The 21,495-nt window shown below is 38.1% G+C and overlaps 2 protein-coding genes and 1 non-coding gene across 4 annotated transcripts in view; 1 reads left to right on the top strand and 2 right to left on the bottom strand.

Annotated features, from left to right (window-relative positions):
* ZMAT1 (zinc finger matrin-type 1) overlaps nucleotides 1-17,299 on the bottom strand; it is a 48,340-nt gene extending 31,041 nt beyond the window's left edge. For both annotated transcript variants that reach the window (XM_007992315.3, XM_007992317.3), the window contains exon 1: nucleotides 16,982-17,299. In XM_007992315.3, coding sequence (XP_007990506.1) covers nucleotides 16,982-17,267 — 286 coding nt within the window. In that variant the 5' untranslated portion in view covers nucleotides 17,268-17,299. The remainder of the gene's footprint in view (nucleotides 1-16,981) is intronic.
* The window catches only part of LOC103232374 (nuclear RNA export factor 2-like), a 323,480-nt gene that overhangs the window by 58,643 nt on the left and 243,342 nt on the right, over nucleotides 1-21,495 (bottom strand).
* LOC119621051 (U6 spliceosomal RNA) lies at nucleotides 638-740 on the top strand. Its single transcript, XR_005237577.1, has one exon. It is a non-coding gene; the product is annotated as a U6 spliceosomal RNA (small nuclear RNA).

The following is a 21,495-nucleotide window of genomic DNA, read 5'->3' as shown; positions in this document are numbered from 1 at the left end:
TCAACCCTATATTAGAATGATCATTCATCATGAGCTAGTAGGATGTTTTTCCTGGGATGCAAGGATGATTCAACATATACAAATCAATCAATGAGATATTAATAGATCATATTAATAGAATAAAGGATTAAAAACTATATGATCATTTCAATTGATGCTGACAAAGCATTTGATATAATTCAACATTCTTTCATGATAAAAACCCTCACAAAACTGGGGATAGAAGGAACATACTTCAACATAATAAAAGTCATATACAACAGACCCACAGTTAGTATCACAATGAATGGGGAAAAACTGAAAGCTTTTCCTCTAAGATCTGGAACTTGACAAGGATACCCAGTGTCAAAACTGTTATTCAACATAGTACTAGAAGTCCTAGCTAGAGCAATCAGACAAAAAAATATATATAAAGGGCATCCAAATGGGAAAGGAAGAAGTCAAATTATCCTTGTTTGCCAATGATGATATGATCTTATATTTGGGAAAACCTATAGACTCCACAAGAAAACTATTAGAACTGATTAACAAAATCAGTAAAGTTTCAGGAAACAAAATCAACACACAAAAAGGACTAGCATTTCTATATGCCAACAGTGAACAATCCGAAAAAGAAATTAAAAAATAATTCAAATGCTTGCTTTGGCAGCACATATACCAAAACTGGAATGATACAGAGAAGATTAGCATGGCCCCTGCACACGGATGACATGCAAATTCATGAAGCATTCTATAGTTTTCATCTCATGCCAGTCATAATGGTGATTATTAAAAAGTCAAGAAACAATAGATGGTGGCGAGACTGTGGAGAAATAGGAACACTATTAAATTGTTGGTGGGAATGCAAGTTATTCCAGCCATTGTGGAAGACAGTGTAGTGATTCCTCAAGGATCTAGAATGAGAAACACCATTTGACCCAGAAATCCCATTACTGGGTATATACCCAAAGGATTATAAATCATTCTACTATAAAGACACATGCACATGAATGTTTATCACAGCACTATTTACAATATCATAGACATGGAACCAACCCAAATGCCCATCAATGATAGACTGGATAAAGAAAATGTGGTACATATACACCATGGAATACTATGCAGCCATAAAAAGGAATGAGATCATGTTCTTTGCAGGGACATGGATGAAGCTGGAAGCCATCATCCTCAGCAAACTAACACATGATCAGAAAACCAAACACCGCATGTTCTCACTCATAAGTGGGAGTTGAATAATGAGAACACATGGACATAGGGAGGGGAAAAACACATACCGGGACCAGTTGGAGGGTGGGGGCAAAAGGAGGGAGAGCATTAGGGCAAATAGCTAATACATGCAGGGCTTAAAACCTAGATGATGGGTTGATAGGTCCAGCAAACCATGGCACATATATACCTATGTAACAAACCAACATGCTCTGCACTTATATTCTGGAATTTAAAGTAAAATTCAAAAAATTTAAAAAAGTAATCCAATTTACAATAGTCACACAGAAAATTAAATACCTAGGCATTAACTTAAGCAAAGAAATGCAAAGACCTCTATAATGAAAACAGTAAAACACTGGTGAACGATATTGAAGAGGGCACCAAAAAATAGAAAAATATTCCATGTTCATGGATTGGAAGAATCAATATTGTTAAAATTTCCATAGGACCCAAAGCAATCTACAGATTCAAAGCAATCCCTATCAAAACACCAATGACATTCTTCACAGAAATAGAAAAAAATTCTCAAAATTTATAGGGAACCACAAAAGACCCAGAATAGCCAAAGTTATCCTAAGTAAAAAGAACAAAACTGGAGGAATTGTTCTTCTGTTACCTGACTTCAAATTATACTACAGAGCTAAAGTAACCAAAACAGCATGGTACTGACATAAAAGCAGACACATAGACCAATGGGACAGAATACAGAACCCAGAAACAAATCCACACACCTACAGTGACCTCATTTTTGAGAAAGGTGCCAAGAACATAATCTGGGGAAAAGACAGTTTCATCAATAAATGGTGCTGGGAAAACTGGATATCCATATGCAGAAAAATGCAGCTAGACCCCTATCTCCTCTATATACAAAACTCAAATCAAAATGCATTAAAGACTTAAATGTAAGACCTCAAACCACAAAATTACTGCAAGAAAACATTGAGGAAAATCTCCAGGACGCTGGTCTTGGCAAAAATTTCTTGAGCAATACCCCACAAGCACAGGCAACAACATAAAAACGGACAAATGGGATCATATCAAGTTAAAAAGTTTCTGCACAGCAAAGGATATAATCATCAAAGTGAAGAGACAATTCACAGAACGGGAGAAAATATTTTCAAACCACCCATCTGACAAAAGGTTAATAGCCAGAATATATAAAGAACTCAAAGAACTCCAATGGAAAAAGTATCTAATAATCCAATCAAAACATGGGCAAATGATGTGCATGGACAGTACTCAAAACAAGACATACGAATGGCAAACATGCATATGAAAAGGTGTTCAACATAACTGATCATCAGCAAAATGTAAATCAAAGCTACAATGAAATAACATCTCACCCCTGTTAAAATGGCTTATATCTAAGACAGGCAATAGCAAATGCTGGCGAGGATGCGGAGAAAAGGGAATCCTCATACACTGTTGGTGGGAATGTAAATTAGTACAGCCACTAAGGAGACCAGTTTGGAGGTTCCTCAAAAAACTAAAAATTGAGCTACCATATGATTCAGCAATCCCACCGCTGGATATTTACCCCAAAGGAAGGAAATCAGTATATCAAAGAGATATATGCACTGCTATATTTGTTGCAGCACTGTTTACAATAACAAAGATGTGCAAGCAACCGAAGTGTCCACCAAAAGATGAATGGATAAAGAAAATGTGGTACATATACACAATGGAGTACTATTCAGCCATAAAATGAATGAGATTCAGTCATTTGCAACATCATGAATGGAACTGGAGATTATGTTAAGTGAAACAAACCAGGCACAGAAAGACAAACATTGCATATTCTCACTTATTTGTGGGATCTAAAAATCAAAACAACTGAATTCATGGACATAGGGATTAGAAGGATGGTTACCGGAGGCTGGGAAGGGTAGTGGGGGGGGGGGGCTGGCGGCGGGGAGGTAGAGATGGTTAATGGGCACAAAACAAACAGAATGAATAAGCCTAGTATTTGATAGCACAACAAGGTGTCTACTGTCAGTAATAACCATACAGTTTTAAATAACGTAAACAGTAATTGGGTTGTTTGAAACTCAATGGATAAATGAGGGGATGGATACCCCATTCTTCATGTGCTTATTTCACACTGCATGCCTATATCAAAACATCTCATGTATTCTACAAACATATACACCTGTATGTATCCATGAAAAGTAAAGGCTGGGCGTGGTGGCTCATGCCTGTAATCCCAGCACTTTGGGAAGCCAAGGTGGGTGGATCACAAGGTCAAGAGATCGAGGCCATCTTGGCCAACATGGTGAAACCCCATCTCTACTAAAATACAAAAATAAAAAATAAAAAATAAAAAAATTAGCTGGGCGTGGTGGCACATGCCTGTAGTCCCAGCTATTTGGGAGGCTGAGGCAGGAATCGCTTGAACCCAGGAGGTGGAGGCTGCAGTGAGCTTAGATTGCGCCACAGTACTCCAGCCTGGTGACAGAGCAAGACTCCATCTCAAAAAAAAAAAAAAAAAAAAAGGAAAAGAAAAGTAAAAATTAAAAAGAGAGTAAAATATTATTCTTTGATTACAATATAACTTATTACAGAAGAACCATTTCTTTTGAGGAAACAAAAGGAAACTATTAAAGGTTCAAGAATTCCTAAAATTTAACACTTATCTCCTAGATCAACCCTTAATTCCAGACTTCTCCACTATTAACAGTCAAAGTTTGAAACTGACATTCAAGTTCATAAATATCAATGCGGTTTTTTGTTTAAACACACCCTTTCATGACTGGCCCTCCAGATCATTTCCATGAAGCCTATGAAAATACTAGTGCTCCTATAACTTTTCCTTTAGAATGGCATTGCCTACACTTACTTCCTTTGACTCATTTCCTCAAACAAGTTCTTGGTCTCTCTCTTTTTTTTTTTTTTTGAGACAGAGTCTCGTTCTGTCGCCCAGGCTGGAGTGCAGTGGCGCAATCTTGGCTCACTGCAAGCTCCATCTCCTGGGTTCACGCCATTCTCCTGCCTCAGCCTCCCAAGTAGCTGGGACTACAGGCGCCCACCACCACGCCCGGCTAATTTTTTGGATTTTTAGTAGAGACGGGGTTTCACCGTGTTAGCCAGGATGGTCTCAATCTCCTGACCTCCTGATCCACCCTCCTCGGCCTCCCAAAGTGCTGGGATTACAGGTGTGAGCCACCACGCCCGCCCCTCTTTTTTTAATCGAATGGCATAATATTCCCAGGATTAAAATCTCAGTCATTTTTCTCCCCAGAAAATTATTGACTCATATCATTTCTAGCTTATAACATTTTTCAACATCTACCTTTTCCTTTTAATTCATAACACTACCTAGTTCAGGACCTCAGTGTCTTAGATATCATATAGCTTTATTGTTATGTATTGAGCTTAGTTTCAAAGTATTACGGTAGATATTTTTGAGAGATAAGAACGAACGAATATTTAATGAGAGCCTTTGTATGTCAAAAATGATAGATTATCCCTTTAGACCTTAAGACAAACACACAAGGTAAGTGGCACATTTGCCTGAATGTTCAAAAATTTTGAAGAATAGAAAATTAGGATTCAGTGAAATCAAAATAACCTATCACATGTCATTTGGTTTAGCTGGAACTTAACTTTGCATTATCTTGACTCTTTTCATTATGCATACATAACTGTTCCACATGTTGGAAATGACAAACTACGTGATGCAATTCCTAATTTCATGAAATTGACAATTTAGTAAGGAAGATGAGATGTGTATTGAAAGAACTATGATCCCAAGACCAACATGGTCTAAGTCTTATAAGACACAAGAAGGTAGAGTGTGCTACTGCTGAGGAATCTGGGGGGGGGGGGGGGGAAGGTTTCTGGAGTGGAACAGATTTTGTGCTAAACTTTAAAAGATGTGTAAAATTCAAATAAAAAGAGTGGAATAAAAGTTATTTCAGGGGAGGCAAGGGTATGAAGGACAATAATGGAAAGCTTAGAATAAGGCCAAGTCATGATGGGCATCACAAGGGCATATGGACTTAATTCTGCATTCAACAGGAGCAAAGGAGTGACTTAAAATAGGTATATCAGGGGTCAGTTTCAGGCTTCAGGCTTGAACCAGAAGGGCAGTGGGCACAGAATGGAAGGAAAAAATAGAAAAGGTTTATCAAAACTAGAGAGTACTGAAGCTTGAGTTTAGAACTTGCAATGAACACAATAATCCTTTAGACCTATTACTTTTTTTTTTTTTTTTTTTTTTTGAGACAAGGTCTTACTCTTTTCTTGGGCTGGAGTGTAGTGGCGCAATCATGGCTCACTGCAGCCTCCACCTCCTGGGTTAAGCGTTTCTCCCACCTCAGCCTCCCAAGTAGCTGGACTACAGGCACACACCACCATGCTCAGCTAATTTTTGTCTTTTTTGTAGAGACGGGGTTTCAGTATGTTGCCTAGGCTGGTCTCAAATTCCTGGGCTGAAGTGATCTGCTCGCCTCTGCCTCTGCCTCCCAATGTACTGGGACTACAGGTGTGAGCCCCTGTGCCCGGCCTAGATCTATTACATTTAAGCTTAGTAATGTTGTTCCTGATGCAAGAGATGGAGCTTTGACTTTACATCCAATAAATTCATCAACAATTGTCAGTAACAAATTCTCTTTGTGGGTGTAATAAAATGTGTTGATGCTCTGATTTCAGTAATTGAAAATTAAAATACATGAAAATATGAAATTATAAAAGATACTGGAGTGATGATTGGCATTTACAATGTACTTTAAAGGTAGACTGTGAGTTCCACAAGGAGAAAATAAAGGAAAAACAAAAGAAAAATTAAAATGTACTTAAAAGGATTTATCCAATTTTTTTCTAAGTCGCATGCTTTCCTCATTCAGTCAAATAGTTTATATCTACTTAAATATTCAGGAACAAATCCTAATGTAAAAATAATTATTAATCAGGGTTTTCTATCACATTCACACACATAGCTTTTCAAAATCATACATACTGAATTAAAATCAAAGTATCTGTGGGTGGTTCAATTCATCCATAAGTGATTCTTATGATCAGTTGCCCTACAGGACAGGCTTAGAATCTTACACATAATAGCTGTTCAATATCTATTTGGTGACTAAGTTGATTGATATAAAAGTCTTGTCATCTAGAATGGTACTTATCAAGCTAAATTACGCTTTAGTCTAACTTGAAGAGATTTTTGGAAAAAAAAAAGATATATAAATGTGCATCTTTTTTGCACTACTTCAAATCTACTTAATTCTCCGAAGTTGAGGCTAAATAATCTCTGCTTTTAGCCTATATTCGGACGTAATCTCTTAGCCAAACTAGTAATTTTGTTCAACCTTCTACCATGGTTGTTTTCAAGCCTAGTTGCACACCAGAATCACCAATTAAAACATAACAGTGCCCAGGATCCACTCCAGACTAATGAATCAGAATCTCTGAGCGTGGTTCCCAGTCATATTTTACTATTTGTTTTGTTTCTTAAAGCTTCCCAGGTGATACAACAAGGGTAAGTGTAAACCTTCTTCTAAAATGACAATCCTTCAATATTTTAAGACACCTTTATTTATTTAGGACATATTTATTCTTCCTTCTCGCTCCACCTTATTTTTGAATTAATCCTAGTATGTCATAATTTCTAATCCTTTTATTAGTTTGCTTAAATCCCTGTCACTCACCAGGTATAACCTAAACACAATCACTTTAATACTGTAATAACAACAAATAAGTACAATGGGACCACCTTTTTCACCCTGCTGTTAACTAGCTGTGTGACTAAGAACATATCACAGCCTTTCAGATTTCTGTTTCTACCTGACTTTATATGGGTTGATAGCGATCAATGACAAAATATATTTTAGATGGGAATACATACGTAAGCAAAATTTTGGTGGGGTACTTTTTTTTTTAAATTGTAAAATCCATGTAAAATTTACTATCTCAACCATTTTAAGTGTAGAGTTCAGTAGTATTAAGTATATTTAACTCCTTATTTTGAATATTTATCTTCTATTAATGTAGTCTACAATAGTGTCACCATTTTTTGGTGGTCATATCATACTGCTGACTCATGCTCAGCTAACTTTAAATACATGGTTATTTTTGATCTGGAACTGGTTAAACTATGTCCCTCTAGGACATAGTTATATAGATAGAAATTCTTCTGGATCCCAAAACAGATTCAGTATATACTTATATTTTTGAATTTAAGTTTTACTTTGTTAGAGTCAACCAATCATTTCCAGCCTTTCAAGATATTTTTGGATCTTCTAGAATCTGCCACCAGGAGGCTCATGGAAGGGGGGTTTCCACTGAGAACAAATTTATAAAATAGGTGTTGTTTATCAGAGGCTACTGTATACTGCCAAATTCTCCTCAGGTTGCATTTCCCCTAAATTTGACATGAACTTGATGATGTCTACTTTCTGAAAGTCATGCCTAAGGCTTGGAGAGGTTAAGCAGTCTGCCCAAAGTCACACAGTTGATAAGTGTCAAAGCCAGGATTCAAATCTAAGTCTGCCCAAGATTTCCCTGAGAACTCGCTCTTAAAAAGGCTAGTCTCTGTTGTCCAGGCTGGAGTGCAGTGGTGTGATCTTGGCTCACTGCAACCTCTGCCTCCCGGGTTCAAGTGATTCTTCTGCCTCAGCCTCCCGAGTAGCTGGGACTACAGCATGCACCACCATGCCCGACTAATTTTTGTATTTTTAGTAGAGACAGGGTTTCATTATGTTGGCCAGGCTGGTCTTAAACTCCTGACCTCAGGTGATCTGCTTGCCTTGGCCTCCTGACATGCTGGGATTACAGGCAAGGCTAATCTTAAAAAGAGACTTCATCTCCAGGCTTGACATATGTAAGAAACTTATGTCTGATTCACAAGAGATGCTAAATATTTCTTTTGATCCACCCGACTCCCAACCCCCACTATTTGAGACATGATTGTTGGACTCCCAGAAAAAAAATGACCAATAGCCAATTCTGGAAGTCAAGAGGAAACTGGTGACAACACAGATGTTTTTCAGCCTGTTTCAGGGTGACAGCTTAGAGGAAAGGTGAGCCTCAGGGAACAGATGTTAAATTAGAGGATAGGTGAGCAGATAATGTTGACTGTGAGGAAGATGACTGGGACAGGAACTAATGTTTACTGAGAACTCACTACCTGTCAGGAATAAAGGTGTTCTGGCGAAGAACTGGGACTTAGGAGCTGACTCTAGTAGACACGGGAACCAAGGGATAGCTGAAAAAACTTGGGGGCATCTTCCTCTCTTTTTGTTTCTTTTTTATACTCTCACCATGTCTTTTCTCTTCCTTAACTGATTAGAATATGAAATAAATCTATTTTTATTGGTTGGTTGTTGTGTGGGTTTATACTGATTCTTAATTCCAAAAGTAGCAAGAGTTGTAAAAAGCATTAGGATGAGAGAGACTGCATTAGTTTTCACCCTGCTATTAACTAGCTGTGTGACTAAGAACATATCACGGCCTTTCAGATTTCTGTTTCTACCTGCCTTTATATGGGTTGATAGTGATCAATGAAAAAATGTATTTTAGATAGGAATATATACGGAAGGAAAATTTTGGTGGGGTATTTACAGAGGACCCAAATACCTTAGCTGCTTCCAAATACGAAGCACAGAAGATGATTTAAAGTTTTAAGCAGGTATACAGTTAATACAAACCTTTAAGGGCCTAAAAAATCAAAGGGTCCTAACGTTTCTTCTCCTACTCCTCCATTCTCTTTATTTTCTTGTCTATGTCCTAACCCTAAAGCTGGTTCTCTCCAAAATATCTCTTTGTAAAAATCCATGAGGCATTTCTACTACCAAGTGTAATATTTTAATAATTTTAACTAGAGTTTAAAAGAAATTTTTTTGCAAAATTAATATTTTGGTTATGATTTAGGTATAATAGTGAGTTTTCCCCAATGATAAATGTACAAACTTCATGGCAGATGGTCTTTTATCTTTCAGTCTAATTAAGTAAGAAATTAGGAGAGCTAGAGTTAAAAATATAAACAGATTACACATTAGAATATCAAATGACAATATACTGAATGTTGTGAAGTATGATTTCAAGTCACATCTGGAAAAAATACACTTCGTTGAACATGGTACAGTAAATACTTTCTGGTTAATTTTAGGCGTATTTTTTCAATATTTCTAGCCTAGAATTTTTCAACTGTTCTTCATTTCCTGGTACATTTGAATTTTTTTATGCTACTATAAACTTGGAAAAGAGATATGGATAGAGAAGCAAGTTTTTTTTTGTTTGTGTTTTGAGACAAAGTCTCACTTTGCCACCTAGGCTGGAGTGTAGTGGTGCAATCTTGGCTCACTGCAACCTCTGCCTCCCAAGTTCAAGTGATTCTCCTGCCTCAGCCTCCCGAGTAGCTGGGATCAAGGCACGCGCCACTGTGCCCGGCTAATTTTTGTAATCTTAGTAGAGATGGGGTTTCACCATGTTGGCCACGCTGGTCTCAAACTCCTGACCTCAGGTGATCCGCTCACCTCGACCTCCCAAAGTGCTGGGATTACAGGCGTGAGCCACTGTGCCCAGCCGAGGAGCAAGATTTTATAATCAGAATCAAAGCCTACTTATTGAAACTTGGCATTGAGATCTTAATGACACAAAGGCATGCTCTCAAATATGGACTGGAATATACCATCTTTAAAATATGCAAGAATTTCTGATGCTGATATGATTTATTTCTATTTTAACATGAAACAAAAGCAATGGGGAATAAGGAAATACTATCAGAAACTAGGTTCAAAATGGGAAGATAACCTATATCTGATAATGAAGGGTTTAAAAATAATAGGATGTGGAAAAGATAAAACCAATGTTTACTAGATGGTCCCATTTATACTCAGGGTATAAGAGGGTAAAATTGCTTTGCAATGCTGTGCTTTGTGGTAATAAGAAACTATTCAAGTTGCCAACCATTAACAAATTAAGCATAACTTTTAAATATATATTACTTTCCAGAAACTAAATACATCAGAAAGTTCTTCAGAGTGGAGAAATACGGTCATATAACAAAACTATGACCTATATGTACAGAGTTTCAATTTGGGATGATGAAAAAGTTCTGGAGATGGACAGTGGTGAAGCTTGCTTGACAATGTAAATGTACTTAATGCCACTGAATTTCACACTTAAAATGGCAAAGTTTATAGTGTGCATATTTTACCACAATAAAACATAAAATAAAATATTGAAAAAAAATAAAAGATAAAAGCATCTGAATTGCTGCATGAAGGACAGCTGCCCTGTAGAGTCAACCTGCTGCTCAGAGGAAACTGCATGAGCAAGTGACGGTTGTTTTGCTACCATGACATAAGCAATCCACTTCTGAATAACATTTATGATGGTTATTTGAAATGAAATGGTAGTTTTGTGACAAATTATAAATGGGATCTGATCAGAGAGCTCATATATTCCATGTAATGTATTTGATTACATTTAAGTGTGCCTTCAGCAATTGGTGGGAGAATGAGTAAACTCCAATTTTCTATAAATAAGAGTGTTTTTCCTCTTCATTTCCCTCTTACAAGAAATGTTTTCATGACCTAAGAAAATAAATATTTCATAATAATTTGTAATGGGGAGAAAAACTATGACCTACAGCACTGGGATGTAGGAAAAAAGTAAAGATTCTGAGTTGGTCAAATAGATTCAAATCCCATCTTTACCCACAACTATATAGCCTTGAGCAAATTATGTAACCACTATGGACCGTTTTTTATGTCACCCAAAAAGTACAGAAATACAATGTGTAATTTTTAATTCTAGGATTTGGTGAATGTTAAATGAAATAATTTTTAAAATGTTCAACACATGCAGGCACTTGATAAAGTATGCTTGTTCACTAATCCAGAAGCTTTGAACGTTTTACTTAATATTATACATAATCATTTTATTTAGACCCGAGTAATTTTAGAGGTCATCTAGTTCATGGTTTTTCAAACTCGGCACTATTGTCACTTTGGGCTGGATAATTCATTGTGAGGAGCCTGTCCTATACATTGTAGGATATTTGGCAGCATCTTTGGCCTCTGCCAATCAGATGCCAGTAGCATTCCATAGTTGTGACAACCAAAAATATCTCCAGACAATGTCAAATAACCCCTGTGAGGCAAAACTGCCTCCAGTTTAGAACCAATCTAGTCTAATGTCCTCATTTCATAAACAAGGAAGCTAAGGCCCAGAGAGGTAATAGGAATTAAACTGAGGGAGGTAAAATGTAAAACATATGATTCGAGACTCCGGTGGATTTGGTCTATTAAAAAAATTTTAGTAGTCTGGGAAGAGACAATAGTAATAGCAGAGGGATGTTCTTAAGTCAGTAAAATGCAATTAGGAGTACTAACAGCTCACGTTCTACGGACTTGGGCATTACTAAAATCTCTTATGTTGATATAAAATACTCAATTCACTTTGTACCAGCCTATCTGCCTTCAATGACATAAAAAGCAAAGAGGTTGACTTGACAGAAACTTACTTTTTGGCTACTTTTGTTGGGTTGGGCCTACTCCAAATAGCAGCACTATTATGTGAAAGTAAAGTAACATTAACTTCTGCATTCAAAAGTGCAGCTGAGTGTGAAATCCAAATGATCATATTTGAAACTTTCTCCTAATTAAGGCTACTACATAACAACAGGCAATTTAAGATGAAATGCATTTTTATGACAAAAATAAAACATTTATGGCTTGAGTCAGAATAATGAATTTGGTCCACTCGTGCTTATGGAATTATAAACCATGTAGAATCTCTGAGGAAAGGAACCAGAAAATTACCATATTTCTTCAGTTCCGAGCAACAGAACTCTCTGTTCATTCCAATTAAATGTTCTTTGTTAACCCTCAAGTTTAAGCTATTCAAATTAGGTGACTCTATTTTAGATATAACTGGTTATATTTAATAAAATGAATCTCACTTGCATTTGTTAAATGACAATTAGGTTGAGTTGCATAAAACCCCAAATTTCCTCTTCAGGATAACCTGTCAGATGTTTATGGGAAAAACTTGCTATTAGATGTTTTAATGCTTTGCTGAAGTGGGAAGTTCACAGGCCAATTGATCTTGATGCAAAAACATCTAGCATTGTAAAGGATTCATTGTATATCCTATTTTAATAAAGTAACAAAAATGGAGCAAACTTCTGGACTGGCTGCAATATCATAAACATAAATCTCATTCTCAGTCACAGGTTTAAAGTCAGGCATTAAAAAATCTGAGAAATAATCATTTTAATTGTGCAAAGAGCACATGTGCTATATTCTCCATGATTACACTTTTAGAGATAAACTCCCTCAAGCATTCTTGATTAAATATAATTTTTTTAAAAAACTGACCTGCCCTTTGCAATCTTTTAATACCATCAGAATCTTAGAAAAGAATGAGCAGAGCACAGCACTAAGTTATAGGAGACTGGGGGAACTGAGTTAACCTACACAAAATGTTTTAACTTTTTCCCCTAAAGGTCACACTCTGTTTAAGGAGTTTTCATGAATAATAGCTGTGGTAGAAATGCAGATCTGTACCTATCAGCATGATGGCCACTCACAGCTATAATGCTATCTAGTGTCCTTAGTTTTTCAGTTTGTAAGATTAACACCTGACTTATGAGTTTGCCAAGTTTTAGCTACTTTACACAGTTATCACAATCAAATAAATAATGAAGGGTTTCCCATGGCATGTTAACAATTACAAATTACAACAGAAGTAACAAAATAATTGGGAGTACTAGTTATATGTTTAACATTTACATTGTCTTTATTTAAACCAAGTCCTCTGCCTTCATAATCATAAGCACTTTGTGGCTAGCCAGCTCAGGGTTCATGCTTGTGAAGTCAGAAACTGAATTAAGGTACTGTGTAAATCCATTAATACACTTGATCACATGACAGCTACTTTGCATCAGAAAGCCACCAAATACATGGCATTCATTCCAACAGGTTAGTAAATGTGAATGAATCTGCAAGGCTGGTTTCAGATGGGAAAGAATCAAAGTTTTTATCCTAATCGATATGTAATAAATATAGTAGGGGGTATGCTTAAGTTAGTCTTTAAAACAAGCTTAGTATTTTCACACACTGAAATCTAACAGAGGGTCAGAAACAAACAAATAATAATTTACCTCTCTCCAGACATCTCAACCTGCCAAATGCAGAGAATTAAAAACTAATTCTGTAACAGTTTACTATTCTTCCCTCACATCAACATTAGATTTACAGTATAATTTGCTTTACTGTGCCTGTAGTATATATTATGAGCTACAGAGTACAGATTTATAATAAACAATGGAATGGTCCTGTGGCTCAGGATTCTGACTAGTAACATTTAAAACTGCATTCCTTCGCTTATTTAAATATCTTATAATTTTACTATCAAGCACTATTACTGAGTTGTTTAGTATAGCTGTGTTTGTCCGTATATCCTTAACACTAAGCATAGTGCCTGGCACACACACATAGAGGTGTTCAGTAAATGATTCCTGAATACATGAAAGGTTACCCACTAGATTTTCTTTTTCTTTCTTTTTTTTTTTTTTTTTTTTTTTTGAGATGGAGCCTTGCTCTGTTGCCCAGGCTGGAGTTCAGCGGCGCGATCTCGGCTCACTGCAACCTCTGCCTCCCGGCTTCAAGTTATTCTTCTGCCTCAGTCTCCCGAGTAGCTGTGACTATACGCGTGTGCCACCATGCCCGGCTAATTTTTTGTATTTTTAGTAGAGACGGGGTTCCACCATGTTAGCCAGGATGGCCTCCATCTCCTGACCTCGTGATCTGCCCGCCTCAGCCTCCCAAAGTGCTGGGATTACAGGTGTGAGCCTCCACGCCCAGCCTACCCACTGGATTTTCTTATGGTGGACTTACTATCATTTGACTTGAAACTTTACTGAATAGTATGGAGACAAATGATAGTCTTGTTAGGTAATTGCTACACAAACGGATTAATAGCTAAATAAAAAGCCAGAAGGTCTTCCAATCTAAAACAGGATGCATTTGATATATTTTTTCTTAAAAGGAAGAGGTAAAAAAGCAAGAATTTTTTTTTTACTATGAATATACCAGAATGTTATTGTTGTGTGAAAATTCATTTTTGAGCCATTAAACATTTTTGAAAAATGAAAGATGAAGTGTCCCACAAAATCTCATGATTCCCTTTACTGTGAATTCTGAGTGTATATGTGTCTTTTCATATGGCATTTCTTTTCTTTCTTTGTTCTATTTCTAGTTTTACTGCTCAATGTCCTATTTGTAATCTTTGAAAGCTTCTAATATTCCCTGTTTGCTAGTTTCTAATGTCCACTGACATTTGTTCATTATTCACCCCAAGACAGATGAAATCCTCAAGAATAACAGCTACAGTTCAAAATGGATCAGCAAATGCTTTTCCAAACCACTTTTAATCATCCTATAAGGAGTGGACTTGCAATAATTGAATCTTGACAATTCTTTGACATCTTTTAGAGCAATCTCTTAACTAGGATTTAAGCAAAAGATACTGGTACACCATCAAGTAACATTTTCCTTTCTTCTCCTTTATCCACCATCATAATTGACAACCATTTATGGCCTTTACATACATATAAACAAAAATATTTTGAGGCCTAATAGTGTTTGGAACAGTGCAATACATGAAATGTTTGCCATTTGTTAAGTGAAAAGGTGAGAGAATTGTAGTTTGGACTGAATAGTGAATGAAGGACATTTAGCTAAAATGAAATGGTAAGAGATAATTTTTAGGTTAACAATTATATTTGGTTTTTCATATGCCAGTAAATTTTCTCAACACTAACTCAACATAGATCTCATTATTCACTAAATGTCAGGTGGTAACTATCAGAACAGGTTTCTTACGATTTATGAGTTATTGTTCTAGTGCACAGCCATGGAAATGTCATTGAAAGAATATCAATTCAGAACTGCAAAATCATGGTCGATACTTTCAGATCTGAAACCAACCCTCGGAGTGTGGGTAGTTTTATTCCCTTATTTCAAAAATGTCAAAACCCAAATCGAGGGGGCATGGGGCCTATTCAGGGTCACAAAGTCCAGTGAATTAATTAGCAGCTGAACCTACGTCAACTGCATCACACTCCTATGCCAGGGTGCTCCTCATTTTACTGCCTCGCAATAATATAGGTAAGGTATTGTTCCACTTTATGAAATTAGCTCTCTGAAAGCCTTTACTATTTGCATATATTCAAAGATACTGCAAACAAACCAGTTACACCACCAGGCAAAAAGCCATTTTTTTTTTCCATGAGATACTAGTCTTAAACCTTACTGTGAGCAGACGATGAGAGCCAAATTGAATTGTGATCTTGATGCCTATAAAACTGCTCTTGCCTACTAGCTGGTTATGGACATAAAGATTTATATAAAAATTTAAAATTCAGATTTCACGTTTCCATCCACTGAGGATGAATGAAGACACTAAATGGAGTCTTTCAAAGGTTGACTTTAGTAAGAGAGTTGATAAATAAAACATTACAGTGTACTTCCAACTTCCATATTTAATAAGTGGCATTTATGTAATGTGCCTATACAAATATTGTAAGGGATTTTTTTTTTTTTCCCTACTTTGCCATTCCTCCAAAGCGAAAGGTGTAAAAGGTTATGGAATAGCACACAGGGACATATCATTGAAGAACGTGAAGAAGAGATTTTTATGGGATAATTTTAATGGGGTATCTTCCTAAGAAAAAGGAATTTATTTTCCTCTATTTTGGTGTCCACAATCTTTCACTTTGGAGGCAAGTCAGCAACATAAGGTAACACAGCAAATTCTGGAAATTACGAAATTTACGATGGCAAAATGCTTTACTGGGGTGCTGTGCAGTGGAATGGTCTCCATCAGCTAAGAACATTTCCCAAACTGCTTTAAAACACATTTCAATGGCAAATTTTACAGTTTGCTATTAGTAGGCTGTTTACAAGTATACAGAATTTTGTGTGAATACCGCTTATACTGATACAGTCAAGAAATATCTTTTTATGTTAGGAGTAATATGTGTTGGTAGGTACAACAGAACTTATTAAAAGTCAAACCACCTTAAAGATGGACCTGTAAACCTTGCTTTACCAGGTCACATTCTCAAATAGCCAAAGAAAACTCTCCAAAGTGATTCCTGAAACCTGTACTTCTGTCACACTCTTCCTCTTTCCCTAGTAGAGTCACCTCCACCAGACCTTACCTTCCTAAAATCCGACAGATCTTTTAAACCTATACACTTCTAACCTGCCCAAATTTCTAACGCCATCTCTCTGTAAATATTCTGCCTCAAGTTTCTACACTACAGGACGTTGAACACCAAAAGGGGGTTTACTCCCCCTTATTTCTTTGGCATTTCCTCTTTTATCTCCGCCCGTTTCTCCATCGGTCCCCCTTCCCTTATCCTTGACCCTCTTGGCCCACAGCACTTCTACCTTGCCTTCTCTTCCAAATCACACCTCAGCTTCCTACAGCACACTAAGGTGTCCTGGCTGGGAGATAAATTATGTGGTATTTTTTTTTTCCCTTCAAACTCCTGCTTCGTGAGTACCTGCAATTCTTTTGCCTGGGGTCCCCCATCCTTTACAGGTGGGAGAGGTAGGGAAGGCCCTCTCTGCTTCAGTCCATCTTGCACACTCGGGGCTAATACGGCAGGGCGGGGCGGGGCGAGCTTGGCCTTTACTGCGCCACGGCAGGTGGGGGGTGGGGCAGTGGCGAACCGCGCCCAGCCCGATCTCGCACGGGCTGAAGAGAGGCAGCGAAGGAGATGGGGCCGCCCCCGCACCCCGGGACGGGAACTCACCTTCTCTGAGGCAAGGGCGGGTGTCTACTTTAAAACTACTGCCCCCCCTCCCCGCCGCCGCCATAGTGGAGCAGCCAAAGCCGCCGCCGCCGCCGTCGCCACAGCCACCGGCAGGCGGGCAGGCAGAGGCGGAGGTGGCGGAGGAGGCAGGAACAATTACTGCCGCCGCCGCCGCCGCCGCCGCCTCGCAGGCGGTGTAGGAGGAGGAGGAGGCGGCAGAGACGGTAGCTTCCTGAGGGGAAGACTCCGCCGCCAGCGGGGTGACTGTGCTCGGCACCGCGGCCATCGCAGCGAGGCGCGCGGACAATTGCACTTGCGTCTCGATTCCGTTAAGCTCCTTTAGCCCCGCCTTCCGTTAGCCCCACCCCCTTTGTCCCTCTTTTCAACGCTTCAGCTGGAGCCTCGTTCTCGCTCCTCAGTCCACCAATCGGAGAGCTTTAGAGCCGCCGGCCGTTTCACCCGCCCCCACTGCCTTGCGTCACCCCACCTCCCTTTGGAGGGGAAGCAATGACGGCCAAGGGCAAAGGGCAAAAAGCGCGGGATGTAAAAGCACGTGGGCTTCACACAGTGAGGCTTCTTTGGAGAGCTAATGTAAAACCAATTTAAGAGGAAAAAATGTCTGGAAACCTATTGATTCCACCTCCAAAATATCTCTGCAATATATCTTCACCTGGCTTTTTTTTCTTTTTCTTTTCTTTCTTTTTTCTTTTTCTTTTCTTTTTTTTTTTTCTTTTTTTTTGAGGCAGAGTCTTGCTCTGTAGCCCAGGCTGTAGTGCAGTGGTGTGACCTCACTCACTGATATCTCCACCTCCCGGGTCCCGGTTCAAGCAATTTTGCCTCAGTCTCCCGAGTAGCTGGGATTACGAGCATGTGCCACCATGCCCAGCTAATTTTTGTATTTTTAGTAGAAATGGGATTTCACTATGTTGGCCAGGCTAGTTTTGAATTCCTGACCTCGTGATCCACCTGCCTCGGCCTCCCAAAGTGCTGGGGATTACAGGCATGAGCCACCACCCCCAGCCCCTGGCTCTCTTAAAGCCCTTAGTACAGAGAATAGAACAATCTTTCGTCCTGACATTGTTTTCGTGGCCTCTAAAAGGACTGCTTATCTATCGATCTGCCCATCTTACTTACAATAAATTCCTGTGAATTCAGCACCCAATAGAAGAACTGGAATATTACTGATAATTTAAATTACATCTTGTCCCCCAACCTCCCCTCTCAAAGAAACCAATATCCTGATTTATATTTCTTATTTCTTTGCATTTTAATATGTATTCTTGTCACATAGATATGTGCCTAAATAGTGTTGTTTAGTTTTGATTATTTCCACAAACATTTATATGTTTTTCTAGGTAGCATTCAGGGACTTGTTTCTGCTTTTTTTTTTCCCTCAACCAATACTCCCAGCTCAGCCTCTGGAGTAGCTGGGATTACAGGAAGGAGCCACCATGGTTGGCCTGGAACTTGTTTCTTTCACGCAACATTCTGTTTCTAAGATTTGTCTGTGTTGTTGCTTGTAGCTGTAGTTATTCACTGTCGATGCTGTAGAATGTTTCACCCTTTTCCTTATTGATGGGCACACTTCCTGGTGCATTTGTGCAAGTCTCCCTTAAGTATTTTCTCCTTTCCAGTCTTAATCCATTGCTGTATTTCAAGTACTCGTGACGTATGGTCAGCAGTATGGCATCTACCCCACTGGTGTTCTTTCCTCTGATCTCAATCCCTCCAATCTATTACCATATTGTCAGTCATCACTGGCTGTCCAGTGCTTATTGGACAAAGTCAAAAGACACAATTTTGCACTATTAGTATCCCCATTCACCTCTTTGACCTCATCTTTTTCCACTGTCCCCATCTCTCCCCTCTGCTTTTACTCTGATTTAGCAATCCCTAAGTCTTCTTAGATTCCTGAGAAGACCATGTTATTTCATGATGTAATGTTATTGTATATGTTCTCTCTTCCTGAAACACCTTTTTCCCCACATTAGGCACTTGCCTAATGAAATCCTATACACCCTTAGAAACCCAGACAACACCTCACCTCACCAGGTAACCTGTTCTGTCCCTCCTTAGAGTTAATTTCACCTTCTGTGCTACACCTATATCTGGTGCATTTTTTTATTGTAATGAATTATATACTTTGTACTTCTCAATAACCTGGGACCATTTGAGACAAAAGACAGTGTCTTGTTTTCGATAACTCATGCTCCAGGCCAGTAAAGTCCTAGGACAGAAGTTGAAAGGTAGGGATCCCTAGGCCCAGGTCTCTAAGTCCCTACATCTGGCTTATGATATGTTTTCTTCTACATACACAATTGTTTATTCATGTCCTCATCAACATTTGAAAGGGATATTTCATGCAAAATAAAAGTCTCTTAACAACATGAAGATTTGGCAGTACTGGTTGTGCATTCCTGAATGGCTACAGTTGGCTAGAACTGAGTAACCAATTAGAGAGACTTGGAGTGCTGGGCTCTTAAGCACTTATCTTTATGTTGTTTTTTGTGGTTCAATAATTTACCCAAGATTACCTGAGTCAATGGGTAGCTTCTCTAGTCTTCTATCTTGTCCTTATGTAAGTTAGATCAAATTTTACTTGTCAAGGAAATTACTGGATAGGCTAGACACAAGAAATAATCTGCTCAAATAGCTAGTAGGACAAGGCAAGCATACAAATGGGGTGTGATTTTATTCCTTCTGATATGGAGGGATCTCTCAAAAACATTGTTTTTTGAAATATGAATCACAGTCCACTTATGTAAGAAATATTCAATCAGAATCTCTGGAGGAGTGGGCATCACTCAAGATTCAGTCAGCAAAAAAGAAACTACACTAGGTATTTCAAACAGAAAATATTTAATGTAGAATATCAGGTACTTGAAAGAATCAGAAAGGTTAAAGAAGTAAAATCCAGGAGACTTACGCAGATAAGGTTATCTGGCAGTTGGAAGCTTTTTCATCCTCGTCTGTATTCTCTCTTTTGTTGCAGAGCTTTTTCATCCTCTTCTATGTTCTCTCCTTTGTTGCGAAAGCTGGATTCCTGTGAATTACATTTCCTAAACTTCTTGCCAGCAGGATATGGTTTAGGTATCACCAATGCTATGTATTTGTATGATATTTTTTAAATAGAAAGGAAATAAAAACCGTTCTTTAGGTGGAATCTGGCAGATATAAAACAAAATTTTTTCATGGTCCTAGCATTCTTCTGTAAGTCTGTACTCAAAGACTTTGGAGGATCTGTGAGATTAGCAGTGGTTTTCTGCAGTTCCCTGACCTCTGTCTGACAGTAACAATTATATCAGTCAACAAATATATATTAAATTATGGAATTATTTTGTTCTTAGGATCCATGGAAAAATCTGTCTCTGCCATTTTAACAGTAAAGAGAAGTGGTAGGACAATACACAAAATAAAATTATTAATTTTCTCCCCATCCTTCAACTGCATTTGGTGACATGCCATAACATGAAAATGCCACCAAACCTCAGTCATGCACTGTGACAATAAGCACACACTTCCTTTTCCTCCTCTTATACTTATCATTGCTCTCTATGACAGTAATGTTGTTAAGTGAATGCCAACGTAATTTATCTCACAGGAAAGAGGAGGTGGAATATAGCAGAGAGTAGCAATTGAGGAAAGTCTGCTATGGGCCAGACGTTTCCTAGAATTACCCAGTCTTCTCACAACAGTGATGTCATATTGGGCTCATCAATTCCATTTAAAAGTGCAAAACTCAGTCTCATGAGTGTAAATAACTTCTCCATGGTTCTTTACTTATTGATTAAAATGGTCTGTTTATATCATCGACCCACAGGGAGGAGACTGTATTAATTGAAATGAATTTCAACTGCCAATCCCCCAAATCATAGAAATCATACTCCCCTGAGTATTGTGTCTTTTCAGCCTCCAGGGATAGAACAGACATGAGGTTCCAAGAAGGGAAAACTTTGCAACTTTATAGCAAGTTTATATGATAATGGTTCTCATAGTCCTTCTTCAAAGGGACCTATGACCATTTACTTAGCTAACTGTACACCAGGGGAAATTACTTATACATTTTTAGGCCCTTGGACACAGGGTTCTAGCTGACCCTGTGTCAACCAGATGTCTGAAGACCTGAAGCATCATCATGGCCCTCTATTGGAGGCCCTCACTGTGTTTCTACTGAGTCTGCTCAGGTCTGGTTCACTGTCATTCTAATGAATCCACAAACTAATCTGTTTGTTATTTCCCTGATCCACAAATATATAATTAGAATGGATATACATGACACATGATAGAACCTCCACATTCGTTCCTTAGCCTATGAGGAGAAAGCTATCATTCTGGGGAAATTCAGTAGTAGCAGCTTCAGAGCTCTGTACCATCTTTTGGAACTCAATGGGAAATTTTCTCCTAAATCACACTATATGATAAAATCAGTGATTAGGAAAATATATGAAAGAAAAGAAAATGATAAAATTATTCTTTTATTCTTTACTCATTCCATTAGGTAATTCATCCTATAA

Source organism: Chlorocebus sabaeus, chromosome X, assembly GCF_047675955.1.
Source record: "Chlorocebus sabaeus isolate Y175 chromosome X, mChlSab1.0.hap1, whole genome shotgun sequence".
Classification (NCBI taxonomy): Eukaryota; Metazoa; Chordata; class Mammalia; order Primates; family Cercopithecidae; genus Chlorocebus; species Chlorocebus sabaeus.
This window is presented reverse-complemented; position numbering and strand designations above follow the sequence as displayed.